Source organism: Dasypus novemcinctus, chromosome 12 (assembly GCF_030445035.2).
Source record: "Dasypus novemcinctus isolate mDasNov1 chromosome 12, mDasNov1.1.hap2, whole genome shotgun sequence".
NCBI classification, from domain to species: Eukaryota; Metazoa; Chordata; class Mammalia; order Cingulata; family Dasypodidae; genus Dasypus; species Dasypus novemcinctus.
This window is the reverse complement of record NC_080684.1, coordinates 33,519,331-33,536,348: the sequence shown is the minus strand read 5'-3', so window position 1 is coordinate 33,536,348 and position 17,018 is coordinate 33,519,331. Positions and strand designations below refer to the sequence as shown.

Genomic DNA, 17,018 nt, shown 5'->3' with positions numbered 1-17,018 from the left:
GGGGCCAGGCCAGTGAATGCCGGAGCCCTCCACCTGGGTCTCTTATATGTGCTGGAGCAGCAGGGCTTGGTTACAGGGGCATAAAGGGAAAAATCCGAAACATCTCTGGGCTTGGCCTTTGGCACCCGCCCATCCTTCTCACACCTGCTGAGCACGTCACTACACACACCTACAGAAGTCACTTGGAGGGCACAGGTTACCAGATCCCATCACCCACTCCCCCCAGGAGAGCCTGCACCAGCGCCCCAGGGCCTCTGACCGTGGGCCCGGCCCGCCAGGCCCCCGCCCACTGCCCTTCCCTCTCGCTGGCCTCATGGCAGCCTCCCCGCTCCAGACCAGACAACCCCCCCCCCCCCCCCCCCCCCGCTCCTTCGCTCCACACCTGGGTTCAAGTGCACAGACAGCCACTTACCAGCTCTGCACACCTTGAGCAAGTCTTCCCCTAATAATACAAATATTTGCCTTGCCCACCTCTCAGGATACAGTGAAATGAGGATTAATGAGGTGTTTGTGAACTGTCAGGAATTATATGTATATTTATCCTCAGAAGTATTATTCCTCCAGACTCAAGTACACATGCAAAGGGGGAAATCTTCCATATTCCATACGCCAGTCTTAACAGCCTTGCAAACCTAGATGAAGACTCATCTCAATTTGACCAACAAGTATCAAGAACCTACTGTGAAACAGTGAACCCTAATGTAAACTGTAGTTACTAGGACAATTATAAAAATGTGCTTTCATCGATTGTAACAAATGCACCCACGAATACAAGACGTTAATAATAGGGTAGCCATATATGGGATATTTAAAAGATTAAAAAGAAAAGAACCTACAATGTGCAGGCTTGGAACTAGGTGCCAAGTAGATAGAAACAAGAAACAGTCTAAATGGGGTGCAAAACCCCTTCCCTAATAAAACCCTGACTCTCGGGCCCCCGGGACTCTCGCTCCCCCTGGGGCCTCGTCTCAGGCCGTGTGTGCACAGTTCCAGCTGTGTTTTCTCCATGCTGGGTCCTAACTGTGTATGCCCTGCTGCTCCATTTTCTCCCAGTTGTCCACAGGCCAGAGCATACTGTTTGTCCGTAGTGGGTCCAGCATTCGAGGCAGGAGTTCCTGCCTTTGGTACTCTGGGGAAAGCTCTGGGCCCCTTCTCAGAGCAATATAGTTGCAAAATCCTGGCTTTGAATTCTAAGGCCTGCAACAGGTCTGTGCTCAGATCCCAGATTTGAACACTTAGTATCTGTGCAGACCTGGGAAGGCCACCTAACCTCTCTGAACCCATTCGTTCATCTATAAAATGGAGACACATATCTCACAGGTGATGGGACAGTGTACTACAGTACCAGGCTCATAATAGGTCAGCAGGCATCATTCTCTTCCCACCTGGGCTTTGCCACAAGTCAGAATGCGGTGATTCTGCGTTCCCCCTCCTCTCCTGGCCTCACTCAGTCCTCCAGGCAGGAACTCTCAGTTTTGAAAATGACCCTGAGTCTGAGGAAGAGCAGTGCCAGGCCTGGATAATTCCCACCAGCCCGGGCTGACCCTGGCTGCAGGAAAGGCAGCCACGGCAACAACGAGCGGGCAAAGAGGGGGCAGAGACCCTTGGGCGAGAGGAGAGTGGTCAGGGTCCGTGTCGGAGGCGGCCAGCTCCTTCTCGCTCCCCTCGTCCCCTCTCCCCCTCCCTCTGATCTGCACCCCACTCTCCCCCCATCCACCTCCGCTGAGCTGCCCCGCCCCTACCCAGGTGGTGTCCAAGTAAATGGAGAGCGGATGAGGGGCTATGGCAGTGAGGACAGGAGGGCGTCCACGGAGGAAGCCCGAGGGATGGTCAGCCAACCTGTCCTGAGCGTTCTACAGCCAGGGCATCTCCTAGGAGGGGAGAGCGGAGCGTTCACTTGTTCCTCCAACGACTGCTTATTGAGCACCAGCTCCATACATTTTCTCACTTAATCTTCCCTGCGGGGGCATTTTCAGGAGTTGTCCTAAATGATACTGCAGGGGCAGATGCTGGACCTTACATACCCTGCCATAATCCACTGAATGGACTGGGGGAGATGTAAACTACAATGTAAACTGTAGTCCATGCGGTGCAGCAGTGCTCCAAAACGTATTCACCAAATGCAGTGAATGTGCCACCAGGATGAAAGAGGCTGTTGATGTGGGAGGAGTGGGGGCGGGGGTGAGGGGTATGTGGGAACCTTCTGTATTTTCTAATGTAACATTTTTTGTGTTCTATGTACCTTCGAAAAAATACAATGAAAAGAAAAAAAAAAGGCATGCAAATCAAAATAAAGAAAGAAAATCCTTAGGCAAGACATCCCTAACCTTGCAGATGAGCGATGACTTGGGAGCTTAGAGGGGTAACAGAGCCCCGGGGGTCTGCTGTAGATTGTCCAGTCCCCAGAGCTCTGCACTCCACGGCCCGGCGCCTGCACCATCCTGCCTGGGTGCCTCAGCTTGTCTGATTGGTGCAGCCGGTCGATGCAGCACGGAGTGAACCCAGCTCCTGACTGCACTCGCGGTTCAGGCCCAAGGGGCTCTGGATGACGCCGGCGTCTACCCATTTCCAGCTGGCCGCCAGGAGTGGGCCACAGCAGGGGAAGAAGGGCAGGAGCTGCTCCAGGGCTGGGCTCGTGGGGATGCTGCAGCCGCCCGAGCAGAAACCCCGAGTCTCCCCTCGGGGTCAAGGGTCCCACCTGAGAGGAGGTGGGGGTCCCCGGGACCTCTGCCTGAGCGGGAGCTCAGTCTCCTGGCCGCCTCCCACTCAGGGCTGAGGAGGAGGCTTTGCATCAGCAGAGCTGAAGCCACAGCAGCTCGTGACACTTTTCATTGTCTTGTATTACGTGGCTGTAACGCTCAGATTCTAGGGGACAATTACAGGGTACACCGTACCTAGAGTGGATGATGTAGTCAGTGGTGCCTGATTCCTAAAACCAAAAGCAAGCAGGGGTGTGGAGGGTAGGGTGTATTTTCTGAGGAATCATACATAATACATATTCTTTTTTTTTTTTTTTTTTTTAAAGATTTATTTATTTATTTAATTTCCCCCCCTCCCCTGGTTGTCTGTTCTTGGTGTCTATTTGCTGCGTCTTGTTTCTTTGTCCGCTTCTGTTGTCGTCAGCGGCACGGGAAGTGTGGGCGGCGCCATTCCTGGGCAGGCTGCTCTTTCTTTTCACGCTGGGCGGCTCTCCTCACGGGCGCACTCCTTGCGCGTGGGGCTCCCCCACGCAGGGGACACCCTTGCGTGGCACGGCACTCCTTGCGCGCATCAGCGCTGCACATGGCCAGCTCCACACGGGTCAAGGAGGCCCGGGGTTTGAACCGCGGACCTCCCATATGGTAGACGGACGCCCTAACCACTGGGCCAAAGTCCGTTTCCCCATAATACATATTCAATCTTCTTTTGTGCCTGTGGTACAACATGGAGGCTACAATTGAGGATAGCTTTCCATTGAGGCTTACGGCATTTCTAAGACAAAATAAGTGAAAGGACGGAAAGTCTGCAGTTCTTCACCGGTAGAAAGAAGTCCTGTTCAGAGCTGTCATTACAAAATCCAAATAAGAAAAAAAAGATCACCTGCCTGCTGGACACTGAACGAAGTGCTTATCTTATAACAGCTCCTGCAAGAGAGGGATTGCTGTTCCCATTTAGGGGGGCAGACATGAGGCTCCAAGGTGACACGGCTAGGAAGTGGTGGAGGGGGATGCCAGCCCTGCCTGCCCGGCTGCAGAGCTCGTGGCCTTCACCTCTACACCACAATGCCTTATCCTGGTGATTCTGCCCCACACAGAACCCGCAGGGACAAAACTACACAGCGCCTTATACAGACCTACCACCTCCGGGCCACGAGCACAGCAGCAGGCTCTTGGCTAGCAAGCTGCATGCTCAGCAGAGGCGGCTCAGCTCCCCTCTGTCCTTGGTTTCTTCATACGATTGGTTTGTGTGACTCTCCTTTACAAGGACCCAGGGAGTAATTTAGTGTCCTGAGGGACCAATTCCACGTCCTCCAATTAACTAAATCCAAATTAATTTAATTACCAATCCTACAATATACCCAAAAACAAAGAGAAGAATCTTCTAGGCTAGCACCATAGCCTGTGGCCTTATTATTAAACCAAAATTGCCAGAAGTTTAAAAAACCCTCCAACTGTAGCATGAGAAACTGAAGGCAGACAGAAAGAAGAGCTGCTTATGCGAGAGCACTTTTACACCCCGGGTTAAGACAGGCGAAAGGAAGGATTTCTTTCCCTCAAGTGGAAAAGATCCCGCCACCCGGCTGACTAAGAGCTGGCCTCCATGCCCCTGCAGCCTCCGCGGCTGTCCTCCGTGACCCTTCCTCATTTGGCAGCTACTCCTCGCCTCGTCAAGGACGGATTTGCGGCTGACAGGGGTGTGGAGCGGGGAGGGAGGGCGTGTTTGCCTGGGGTTTTCGGGGTGGGAGAGGCCAGCGCTCGCATTCAGCCCTGGGATTATGGGGATCCCGAGGTCTTGCACCCTCAGCCCCAAACCCACTGCACCGTGTGGGAAAAGGCTCCCGCCCGCCCTGGCCCGGCCCGTGCCCTCGCCCCACCAGCCACCCCAGCCTCGGCCTCCCCACTGGGCCTGATTCACCCTTTAGGGACACAGAGCCAGCTTGGGGATCAGAGGTTCAGAGGAAACGGCCAGTCAGCATTTCGGGAAGGGACGGCGGAGGGCGGCGAGAGGGCAGGCACTCCTTGGAATCCCAGGTGGGGTCTGAGCCCAGACTGTCCCTTCTCCCAGAGGTAGAGAGCAGCCCCTCCTGGTCTCCACCTGGGCCCGTGCCAGCAGGGGTTGCCCGAATTCTAGCAGCAAAACCGTTCTTACCATCAAAACCATGTGCCCAGCCCCGTGTGTAAACCAGGAACAGGAGACGAGCTCCGACTGGTTCAGAGTCGGGGGCGTGCGCCCTCCCACACTCTGGCTTCCCCTCTGACACTTGGAAGCAGCCCCTGGGGTCCTCAGACTCCAGAAACTCAGTGTGGCAACCATTCCCGACCTTCAATGAGCATTTCTAAGAAACACATTGTTGCCAGTGGGTCCTCCTGTCCCATAACGCAATCTATGAGTTTTGTTCTATGAGGAGTAAAACTGTCTCTACTGTTGTTAAGTTAGTTGTTAAGGGAAACGGACTTTGGCCCAGTGGTTAGGGCGTCCGTCTACCACATGGGAGGTCCGCGGTTCAAACCCCGGGCCTCCTTGACCCGTGTGGAGCTGGCCCATGTGCAGCGCTGATGCGCGCAAGGAGTGCCCTGCCACGAAGGGGTGTCCCCCGCGTAGAGGAGCCCCACGCACAAGGAGTGCGCCCCGTGAGGAGAGCCGCCCAGCGTGAAAGAAAGAGCAGCCTGCCCAAGAATGGCGCCGCCCACACTTCCCGTGCTGCTGACGACAACAGAAGCGGACAAAGAAACAAGACGCAGCAAATAGACACAGAGAACAGACAACCAGGGGAGGGGGGGGATTAAACAAATGAAAATCAAATAAATCTTTAAAAAAAAAAAAAGTTAGTTGTTAAGCCCTAAATCTAATTTCAATAAAAATAGATTTTTTTTTTTACTTTGCCATTAACGTGGGTTTGTTTTTTTTTTTTTTTTTGGTTTTTTCTTTTTTTGAGGTATTGGGGCTTCGGATTAAACCTGGGACCTCCTATGCAGGAAGCCGGCACTCAAACACTGAGCCACATCTGCTCCCCTGAGTTGTTTTTTTGTTTGTTTGTTTTGTTTGTTTGTTTTTAGGAGGCACCGGGGACCAAACGCAGGACCTGCCGTGTGGGAAGCAGGTGCTCAGCAGCTTGAGCCACATCCGCTTCCCTTTGCCATTAACTTTTAGGCAAGTCCTTCCATTCTCTGGGCCCCAGTTTTCTTACCTATAAAATGATGTCCCTTCCCGCTCGGCACCCCTTCCTTCTCTAATTTCTTTGTCTCTACAGCAGCATATCCCTGGTTGTAGAGAAACTAGTTATGAACTTGGGCTCTGGAACCAGACTGCTTGGATTCCAAGACCAGCTCCAGTACTGCTTACTGTGCGACCTTAAGCGAGTTATTACTTAACCACTCCGGGCCTCAGTTTCCTCCTCTGCAAAATAGGGGTGATGACAGCACGTACAGCATAGGCTGGTGTGACGAGTAAGACAGCTGAAGTGTTGACAGCGTGCTCATTAGCTACTATTCCTGTAAAGTGGCCTCATTCTGTGTGACTGACTCTCAAACCTGAGGACCACCCAGTTTTGATTCTACTTAAGTGTTAGGCCTTTGTGTTCCTAAGCTATGGTTTAGGGTTTGGGTCAAAATCCCTCTGCTCACTACCTAGAATATGCCCATCCATAGGGACAGAAAGTAGATTACAGATTACCAGGGGCAGGGAACGAGGAGTTACTGCTTAATGGCTACAGAGTTATTGTTTTGGGTGTTGGAAAAGTTTTGGTAATGGAGGGGGGTGATGGTAGCACAATATTATGAATGTAATTAATATGCTGAATGGTAGTCCTGGAAGTGGTTAAAATGGGAAATTTTATGTTATATTTGTCATCAAACCCTCTGCTGGCCTCCCCATAACCCCGCCAGAAGCTTACAGAGGGTTCTTCTGGGCCCTTCCGAGGAGAACTGAATGGCCAGGCTAAAGGAGTGGGCAGGGCACAGTGGGGGTTCTGTGCCAGCGCAGCCAGGAGCTCTGAGGTAGCCAAGGCAGGGAGGGGCACATAACAGCCTCCATCAGGCAGACTGGGGTGGGAGCGGGATTGGGGGTGCAGGAGGGAGAGGGCAGCTGGCCAGTGGGGAATTGCTTGGGGGTAGGATGAGGCATGGGGTCCCAACTCAGGGTAGGGAGCTGTGGAGATGAGGAGGAAAGGGGGTCTCTGAGAGACATGGTGGAGGTAGAACCTACAGTTTGTGAGTGGTAGAGACAGGGGTGGGATGGGGCAGCTTCAATGGAGAAAGGACAGAGGGCTTGAACTTGGCAGCCCTGAATGTCACTAACCTGCCCCGAACCAAACTGCACAGCTTCAGGCATGAGACTACACTTCTGTGAGCCTCAACTTCCTCATCTTTAAAATGGGGGGATAATGGACCCTCAGCTAAATTCTGGGGCTGCCATAGAGATCAAGGCAAAGCCATGTATCTGTGAGCCACAAAATCCAATTAAAATGTGTAGGGAACATAGCCTTAAGGCTTAAAATGTACAGAGTTTCTATTTGGGGTGATGGAAAACTTTTGGGTAATGGGTGGTGGTAATGGTAGCACAACTTGTGAACATAATTCGCAAGTGTTGAATTATATGTTTGAATGTGGTTAAAAGGGAAAATTTTAGGTTTATATATGGTACTAGATTTTTTAAAAATCTATGGAACTGCACAACAACCCTAAGTTAAACCATGGACTACTAAACATTTTTAAAAAAAACAATGTGGATTCATATTGATGACTGGATATAGGGGCTGAGAGAGAAAGAAACCAGGCGGGGGGAGCCAAGGACACCACGTCCTGTCAACCAGGTGTTTACACACGTTCTCATCACGGCTCTGCTTTTACAAAGGAGGGAACTGAGGCTCAGAGAGAACGTTCCCCAGGCCACATGGCCAGCAAGGGGCAGGTCCGGGACCGGAAGCCGAGCCTGCCTAGTTCTGAAGGCCACGGTCTCCCGCTGAACCAGCCGTGCGCCTGCCCCACACAGGCTGGCAGAGGGCGTCAAGGAAGGGCTGGGCGCTGGGCCTCGTGCAGCTTCCAGCCGTCCGGAGCTGGTTCCTCTGGGTGCTGTGTGTGGGGTGGCTGACGGGGTCACGCTGACGTGCCCGGTTAGCCTGGCGACAGGGCAGCGTGAGCGTGCGGCCGTGCAGGAGGTGCGGGTGGCTGCCTAAAGCCTCAGGGAGTCCCCGGCTGACATGATTTCGGGGCAGGACATACTCTGGAGCCACAGCCAGCCAGCTGCGTTGCTGTTTATTGGGACACATCACAGGCACAGGTGGGAGGGGAAAGAGCGGATCCAGGCAGGGGGCAGAGCAGGTGGGAGACTGGGGAGGGTGAAGGGCTTTTCCAAACAGGCAGAGGACGTAAGGGAAGCTGAGCCGGCCTGGAAAACCCAGCCTTTTCTCAGTGGTCACCCCCAAGTCACCCCCAACCCATCACTCAGACTCTCCTCCCATCCCATCTCAGAACCAAGGCGAAAACCTGGATAGATCTGAGCCCTTGCCCAAGTGCAAATCCCATGCCAATGACCGGGAGCATCCTTGCCCTGGCTCGGTGGTCCTGGGGCCACCCCTGCTCCCGGGAGGGTCACAGAGGCGGGGGTCAGGGCAGGCAGCACTGGCTGGGCCCCAGCTGGCGGGCTCAGGGCTGACTCCTCCGGCTGGCCGTGGTGGTCTTCCACAGGACCGAGGTGCCCCCGGCGGGCCCGCCCCTGGCAGGGCCGTAAGCCACACCGGAGCCGAATCTGCTCTTGACGCCCCCCACACCCCCGACCAGCGGGGGGCCCCCCCCAAAGCCGGCCGCGCCGCCTCCAAGCGCCATGGTGGAGCTGCCCGTCACAGCTGCAAGGCAAAGGGTCCGGGTTAGGCAGGGCCTCCACACAGGAGGGGCCCGGGTGCACCCCAAAACCAGTGAGGGGCGGGAATGGAGCCGAGGGCAGTGGACCCGGAGGCGGTGGGCTCCCCTGAGCCTGTGTCTGGGAGTTCAGAGGAAGGGAGGGGGCTCGAGGCCAGCTCAGTAAAACACTCACAGACGCTGACGGCGCTTGGGCATTCTCCACACATCCTAGGGGAAACAGAAAGGCCAGGAGCAGGGTCAGGAGCCAAGTGACAACCCTCCCCCTCCCTCCACGGGTCAAGTCTCAAGAGGTAAGGCCTGGGAGCAAGACCAGGAGAAAAATGTGCCCATGGCTGCGCCGGCACTCGTGGCCCTCCAGCCGGTGGCACAGACGAGGCAGAGCTGCCACCCCCTCATGCCACCCCGCCGTGCCAACCTGCCATGCCACCCCACTGCACCACCCCACTGTGCCACCTACCATGTCACCCTGCCATGCCACCCCACCATGCCACCCCACTGCACCACCCTGCTATGCCACCCCACCGTGCAACCCTGCCATGCCACCACACCGTGCCACCTCACCATGCCACCCCACTGCACCACCCTGCCATGCCACCCTGCTGCACCACCCCACCGTGCCACCTACCATGCCACCCTGCTGCACCACCCCTCTGTGCCACCTACCATGCCACCCTGCTGCACCACCCCACTGCACCACCCTGCCATGCCACCCTGCTGCACCACCCCACCATGCCACCTACCATGCCACCCTGCTGCACCACCCCTCTGTGCCACCTACCATGCCACCCTGCTGCACCACCTCACTGTGCCACCCCACTGCACCACCCCGTCGTGCCACCCTGCCACACCTCCCCCTCTGCTCTCCAGGCTGGCCGCTGGACAGCAGCCCACTGAGACGGAAACAAAGGCCAGCCAAAACAGAGAGGCCCAGTTTCTCGTTAAAGCGACTTTCTCCCCATCTCTGGTCTTCCCCAAGGACAGAGGTGACTGTTTCCTTCAAAGCTTCCCCTAGTGGTAGAAGCTGGTGCTGGAGGATGGCTCACCTACGCGGTCCCATCATTCCTGCCGGGCTGCCCGCCGCCTTAAGGGTTAACGGGAGGGCGCCTGCGTGACCCAGGAGATGAGAGAGCAGAGGCGCGTGCCACAAACACGAGGGGGACAGGGGGACGAGGGGGACAGCCTCCTTCAGACACTGACCCGGGACCGGCTTCACCCCACTGCACCCCTCCACGACACGGAGGGGGGGGCCACCCACCTGCTCTCCTCGCCCTCCAGCAGCTTGCGGTAGGTGGCGATCTCCACGTCCAGCGCCAGCTTCACGCTCATCAGAGCCTGGAAGTCGCGCAGCAGCCGGGCCAGCTCCTCCCTGGCCTGGTGCAGGGCGGCCTCCAGGTCCCCGAGCTTCTGCTGAGCGTCCTTGAGGGCCAGCTGCCCCTGCCGCTCCGCTTCTGCGATGGCTGGCTGCAGCTCCTGGCACTGCCCAGGGGTGAGAGGCGCTGGAACGTCCTCCGGGCTCACCCCACCTGGCTCTCTGCCCTCAAGCCAGGCACCACCATTCCCAACCCCTTTCCCCAACCAACTGGGAAAGAAGCAAAGGAGAAATACTCATCCGAGAAAGGAGACACTATTGCACAAGCAGGATCATGTAGCACCACTGGGAAAGTTCTTACTGAATCCTAACCGCTATCCCTCCCGCTCCAACTCAGCCCGGCACCTCAGAAGAGAGTTTTTAAAGTCATGCAGCAAGCTCACCATTAACCAAATGTGTCGCTCCTTAGCCATAACCTAGATGGAGTCAGCTGTGGTGACCTGGACCCTTGAACCCCCAGCCTCCTGGCCTGACCTCCTGGAGATGAGCCAATCCCCTTGGAGGAGAATGTACCACCTGCTCTACCACTCATAACTTCTGCAACCTTAGACAAGCCCCCTCCCCTTGCCGGGCCTCAGTTTCCTCGCCTGGAATGGAGGGTGTTGAGCACTTGAGAGTATCGCATTGCTCAAGAGAACAGCAGGTCCTGCTCCCCCCACCCCGAGGACAGTGAGAAGCCCCCCCCCCCCCCCGCTGGACCCCAGCCCGAGGCCCACCTGCTTCTTGGCTGCATCCACCTCACCCTGCAGTCTCTGGACAGTGCGGGTGAGCTCGGCTATCTCATTCTTGGTGTCCCGCAGGCTGTCCCCATGCTGCACGACCGTCATCTGCAGCTCCTCATACTGGAGGCCAAAGCAGTGGCTGTCGGGAAGCGAACTTGGCCCAGTCCTTAGGGCCTCTGCCTACCACATGGGAGGTCCATGGTTCAAGCCTCGGGCCTCCTTGACCCTTGTGGAGCTGGTCCATGCGCAGTGCGGATGCACGCAAGGAGTGCTGTACCACGCAGGGGTGTCCCCCGCGTAGGGGAGCCCCACGCACAAGGAGTGCGCCCGTAAGGAGAGCTGCCCAGCGCGAAAGAAAGTGCAGCCTGCCCAGGAATGGCGCCGCCCACACGGAGAGCTGACACAGCAAGATGACGCAACAACAAAAAGAAACACAGATTCCTGGTGCCATTGATAAGGATGGAAGGGGTCACAGAAGAACACACAACAAACGGACACAGCAGGGAGGGGAAGCGGAGAGAAATAAATAAAAAATAAATCTTAAAAAAAAAGAGGGAATTAATAAAACACGGTCTCCCCTTGTTTGGAAAAAAAAAAAAGCAGTGGCTGTGCACGGTCACAGTCCCCAGCGCACGTGCATAACCTCCGGCTCCAGAGCCTGCCCCTCGCTGGGGCCCCCTCCGCAGGCTGGTGGCCGTGGGGGCATGTGTGCCGCCCGCGCCCGCCGTTCTCACCCTGGACTGGCACAGCGCCTCGGCCTCGGCCCGGCTGCGGCGGGCGACCTCCTCGTACTGCTCCCTGACCTCAGCGATGACGCCGTCCAGGTCCAAGGAGCGGCTGTTGTCCATGGACAGCACCACGGACGTGTCCGACACGCGGGTCTGCACCTGGCTCAGCTCCTGCAGAAACAGACAGCGCTGCCCCAGCGTCCCCGGCCCGCGCCCCGGCAGCCGCGGGCGGGCGGAGGCCAGGAGCCCCTCAGGTGGTGCCGGGAGGCCCGTCCTCTTCTCCAGCCCTAGAAGGAAGCCCACGACCGCCCGAAAGACCTCAGTCTCCCCCACTGTGAAATGCGGACCCCGTTTTTGTAGACTTCGCTTATTTTTGCGGACTCTTGGGCTTCCAAGAGATGAAAGGTGGGAAAAAGGAACGTGCACCTCCTGACCTGAGCTAGGGGGTTCTGGCCCCCACGCTACCCTCAAGCCTCAGCGCACCCTGCAGGCAGGCGGGGCCGCCGCTCACCCACCGACGGCTTTTCTGCCTCCCGAGGACAGGCGCCCCTCCAGGTAGAGGCAGCCGCTAGCGTCTGGCGTTGAGGTTCTGCCTGATCCAGCCCCACTCTCTGCTCAGCCACTCAACCACCTGCGCCACCATTCACTTTGCAGATGAAGAAAGAGCCTTGGAGAAGAGAATTAACACACCCAAGGCCACCAGGCAGAGGGGCGGAGCCAGTGATGGAGTGGCAAAGCCCAGTGGCTTCGTCCAGGTCACATGGATACGTAGGCTATAGTGACATTCTGGGCCCTGCCCTGTGTTTCCAGCACCACCTGCTTCCATGCGTCAGCAGGGTCTGGCGATGCAGGGCAAGGCAGGAGTATTGGGGAGTGGAGGGTCCCTGCCAGCCTCGGGCCAGCTCCATGGCTAGGTGGCAACTGTGTCGGCCCTCAGGTGGGCTCCACCTCTGCCTCTCTAGGGGTTCTTCCTGTCCCAGGCTGCCAACAATCGCCCCTAACCCCAGCTCCGCGCAAAGCGCTCGACCGGTCAGTCCTCCTCAGAGGCTCCCAGATGGACCGAGACTCTTCCTTCCAAAATCAGCACCTTCTGCAGTCTGCTCTTACTCCAGCTATTCAGGGTCCTCAAGTAGAAGATGGAGACAATAATAGAACTGACACTGTGGTGTTGTTGAGAGGATTATGTCAAAAGCTTAGCCCAGTGCCTGGCCCGCCACGAGCACTCAATATATGGAAGTTATTACTAAGAATCGAGGGAGAAGCAGACGTGGCTCAACTGATAGAGTGTCTGTCAACCATATGGAGGGCCCAGGGTTCGATCCCCAGGGCCTCCTGACCTGTGTGATGAGCTGGCCCACGCGCAGTGCTGATGCACACAAGGAGTGCTGTGCCACGCAGGGGTGTCCCCCGCGTAGGGGAGCCCCACACGCAAGGAGTGCGCCCCATAAGGAGAGCCACCCAGTGCGAAAGAAAAGTGCAGCCTGCCAAAGAATGGCGCCACACACACGTTGAGCTGATGCATCAAAACGACGCAACAAAAAGAGACACAGATTCCCAGTGCCACTGATAATGCAAGTGGACGCAGAAGAACACACAGTGAATGGACACAGAGAACAGACAATGGGGGGAAAGGGGAGAGAAATAAATAAAATAATAAATCCTTTTAAAAAAAAAGAATCGAGGGTCCCTCTTCCACCAATTAAGTAGCACTAATGAATTCAGATCAGACCTCAACACTATATAGAAGTGTATGAAAATTATCCCCATCCCTTAGTCATCTCACCATATCATAGAGATGTCTCAGGAAGTCGATCTCCTCAGACAAGGCACCCATTTGGCCGCACAGACCCATTTGGACCGTGTATGCAGCATCCACATCCTGGGGGTGAGGGAGGGAGCCAGGCTCAGCCCTTGGGCTTCTCGTGCCCAGCACCCTGGCAATCAAGGGACCGTTTCCCCTGCTCCCAGCCTCCCTGCTCACCTTCTTGAGCACCACAAACTCGTTCTCTGCACCAGCGCGCTTGTTGATTTCATCCTCGTACCTGTTACACGGACAAGGCTCAGCTTTAAGGGAGACCAGGTGGGCCCTGCCAGGCCAAGAACACCTTTGGGGAGCAGCTCTTTGATGCAGCCAACCAGGGAAGGAAATTGGGGTACTGATTTTGTCTAAATATTCTCTCCTCCCTGTCCGCTCTTTTAAGGAAAGGGACACGGAATTTGTGCAATGGTATAGCAATCGAGAGCAGCCATCTCTTTGGATCAGAGGATTTATAGGAAGAAGTGAAGATGTGCCAACAGTTGTTAGCATTTGCTTTCAGCAATAGAATGCCACTTAAAGCAATTCAGTGCCCTCCAACTGCTCTTACTGAGACTTTAAGGTTTAGAAATCACCAGTGTCAAAATACGGGGAACATTATGAGCAATTGTGCCTTAAAATCATAAATAGACATATCAGCCGATAATGATATGTGAACCTAATTTGGATCTTGATTCAAACAAACTGCTTTTAAAATTTTAAAATAGTTTTAAAACCAGCTCTGTCCGTGCATCTCCCAGGTGGACCCCAGGGCCCCGAGAACAAGCCGGCCCTCCCCGAGGAGATTTCCCGTGCTGTCCCCTCCCTCCCCGCCCACGGCCCCAGCCCTCCGCCCCCTCACTGGCTCCTGAAGTCCTCAACAAGGTCCTGCATGTTCCTGAGCTCCGCGTCCAGCCTCCCCCTCTCGTTCTGGAGGCTGTCCAGCTGCCTCCGCAGGTTGCACAGGTAGGTCTCGAAGAGGGGCTCCAGGCTGCCCCTGGCGACACCCGAGGTCTGGCCCTGCTCCTGCAGCAGTGCCCACTTGGTCTCCAGCACCTTGTTCTGCTGCTCCAGGAACCGCACCTGGCCCAGAGCAAGAAAGGTGGGCTGGCGCCATCCCCTAGCCACAGGAGGGCCCAGGACAGGGGCCCGCCGCCTCCCTCCGACCCCCCCACCTCCACCCATCACAGAGCAGGGCTGTCCAGGGACAGGGCAGGGGCCCATGCCTTCCTGAGGGGAGGGTTCCCCAGGGGACCCAGCTGGGCTGGAAGTGGTAGTCCAGTATGATGAAAAAGACTCTGAAGAGTTAACCAATTCAAAAGCCCCAGCTCAGCCATTCACTAGCTGGTGACCTTAGACCAGTCACTTCTCTCCAGGTCTCTCTTTCTCACTCTTCTTGAGCAGGCTGGACCAGCTCAATGTATCTGAACCCTAACTCTGCATCAGAACCATTGGTTAAAAACGCAAATGTATTTACATATCTAATTACACACATACATATATACATAGAGGTATACATTCATATACACAGAGAGAGATACACAGAAACAGACAGAAAGCAAATATGGCAAAATGCTAACGATTGGCCAATCTCCGTGGAAGAGTGTACAAGAGGATGTTGAACTAGAGCAACTTGTCTGCAAATTTGAAATTTTTTCCAAAAAAAAGATCTTTAAAAAATACCAGTGCCTACACATAACCTCTGTAGATTCACAAGGGGACACATGGTGCAGGTTTAGCAGGACCCCTGGGGTTCGCTGCCCAGGCAGGGTCATGAGCTGAGGGCCACCAGACACTCTCTCAGCCCCCCAGCCCCCAGGCCGCAATTCTGAGAGCCTCAGAGAGGTTTTGGTTGAGGTGACCTCTGGGACAGTCCCACGAAAGAATAAAAAGTTACTAGGGGAGAGGGTGAGGAGGGTGGGCGGGAGAGCTTGCCTCACCCTCTGCTGTCAGTCCCGGCAGCCTCCCACCTGCACAGCGCCCGGGGCCCACAGTCACCTTGCCCCCGTTGCACCTGTTGCACCTGTCGTGAACCGTCACCCGACCTGCTGGTGCCCGCACGCCCCCAGAGCGGCAGGTCCCTCCCCCCACCCCGAGATCCAGAGACCTGGCCGCAGTCCCACCCCTGCCTCCAAGTACTTGTGCAATCCTGGGCAAATCTGCCCTCTCCAGACCCCCGCGTTTTCTTTTTTTAAAAATGGGCATGCTATCACCTGCCCTGACTCCTTGAGAGGCCATCGTGTGGAGAAGCGGGATGTGCTAGTCCTTTGGGAAAGTGCCGATCACCGAGCCAAGGTCATCCACCAGGATCATCCTCCACGGGGTCCCACTGCCTGGGGGCTTAGGGCCCAGTGGGCAACGCCAGTGGAACGGACCAGGAAATGCCCAAAAATAGCTCGAGGGCCACCACAGTCACCAGGGGGAGAGGGACAGCATCGGGGCCATCCCAGTCTGCACAGATTAGACGCCTTCATCTAGGCCATGGTGACCAGCTGGCCACCCGCCTCCTTGTCCACCCCAAACTGAGCTTCTTGGCACCGACGGGGAGGAGGAATGCGAGGAGCAAAGGGAGTCTCCCCCAGGACCCCCCAAGCGGTTCCCCATCTCATCTTGGCCCCTTCGGCCTCCTCCGAGGCTGAGAGGAGAGGTCCCAGCACTGCACCTCCTCAGCCTGGGATCACGGATTCGACTCCTGGGCCCCAGTTTTCCCAGCTGTTCAATGACAAGAGGAAATAAAGGCCCCCCCACTCAGAGCAACAAGGAGGACAAGCCATTATTTAACCTTGCTGTGAAGCTACTGTGCACCCACAGACAAGGCTGCACCAAGGTCAAGGTCACGAGTAGATCCAGACCCTCCTGGGCAGTTACATTGAAGGCCAGAAGGCCATCTGCAGCCACCCACTTCAGGGCAGGAGCGCCCAAAGGCCAGTCCATCGACTCCCCACGGCCGGGCCACAGGACAGGGGCGGCCTCTGCCCAGCCCACCACTGTCCTGGAGGCCCTGCCTCTACCCCGAGGGTCCCCCCCCCCCCGGCCCCCTTCCACCCAGCCCACCTTGTCGATGAAGGAGGCGAACTTGTCGTTGAGGGTCTTGATCTGCTCCCGCTCCTGGGTGCGCACTCGCTGGATCTCGGGATCGATCTCCACGTTGAGGGGGGTCAGCAGGCTCTGGTTGACGGTGACCTCCTGGATTCCCCCAGGCGGGCAGGTGGACCCAAGCGTTTGCCTGCAGGCCCCCAGACCCACAGAAGCCCCCCCACCAAGGCCAAAGCCTCCCAGAGCCCGCCCTGAGGAGGCCCCCCCGACCACACCGACCGAGAGGCTCCTGCTGCCCCCCAGGTGGTAGAGGCTCCGGCTGCCAAAGCCGCCCATGCTGGGGCCGCAGCCGGGCCCCCTGCCGCTGCCTGCACGCCTGGACACCGTCACTGAGCTGAAGCCGGTGTGGGTGCGAGTTCCGCCCATGCCACTAACAGAGTTGGAGCTGAAGCCCCCTTTGGTGGAATAGGCCCCCCGAGACCTAGAGGACCTCATGGATGCAGGGGCCAGGGGAGAGGCTGCGAGAGCTGGGAGCAGCACAGCCACTGCCGGAGTTTTTATCTTTTCCCAACTAGGCCAGCCCGTGGCCTCCGTAGACACTCCTGCCCCGTTGGCCCGGGGAGACCCTCCCCCAGTGGGCGGGAGGGGCTGCTGGCGGTTGTCCCCTGTGCTACCTGGGGCTGAGCCAGGACTGTCTGGGACAGGATGCCACCTTCTCACCTCTTGGGCCCTCCTGGCTCAGAAGAGGATGACAAGGGCTCCCACTGGCCACCCCGCCGGCTGCTGGCCGGCTCAGTCTCCTCCCACAGG

At 56.8% G+C, this 17,018-nt stretch overlaps 1 protein-coding gene across 1 annotated transcript; it reads right to left on the bottom strand.

Moving 5' to 3' along the window:
• Positions 1-8,342: 8,342 nt before the first annotated feature.
• On the bottom strand, positions 8,343-16,703 carry KRT79 (keratin 79). Its single transcript, XM_004454712.2, has 9 exons — positions 16,227-16,703; positions 14,035-14,255; positions 13,359-13,419; positions 13,161-13,256; positions 11,384-11,548; positions 10,644-10,769; positions 9,814-10,034; positions 8,731-8,765; positions 8,343-8,542 (listed from the first exon to the last, which is right to left on the bottom strand). The coding sequence occupies exons 1-9, from the start codon at positions 16,701-16,703 to the stop codon at positions 8,343-8,345; spliced, it is 1,602 nt and encodes a 533-aa protein (XP_004454769.2).
• Positions 16,704-17,018: the final 315 nt, after the last annotated feature.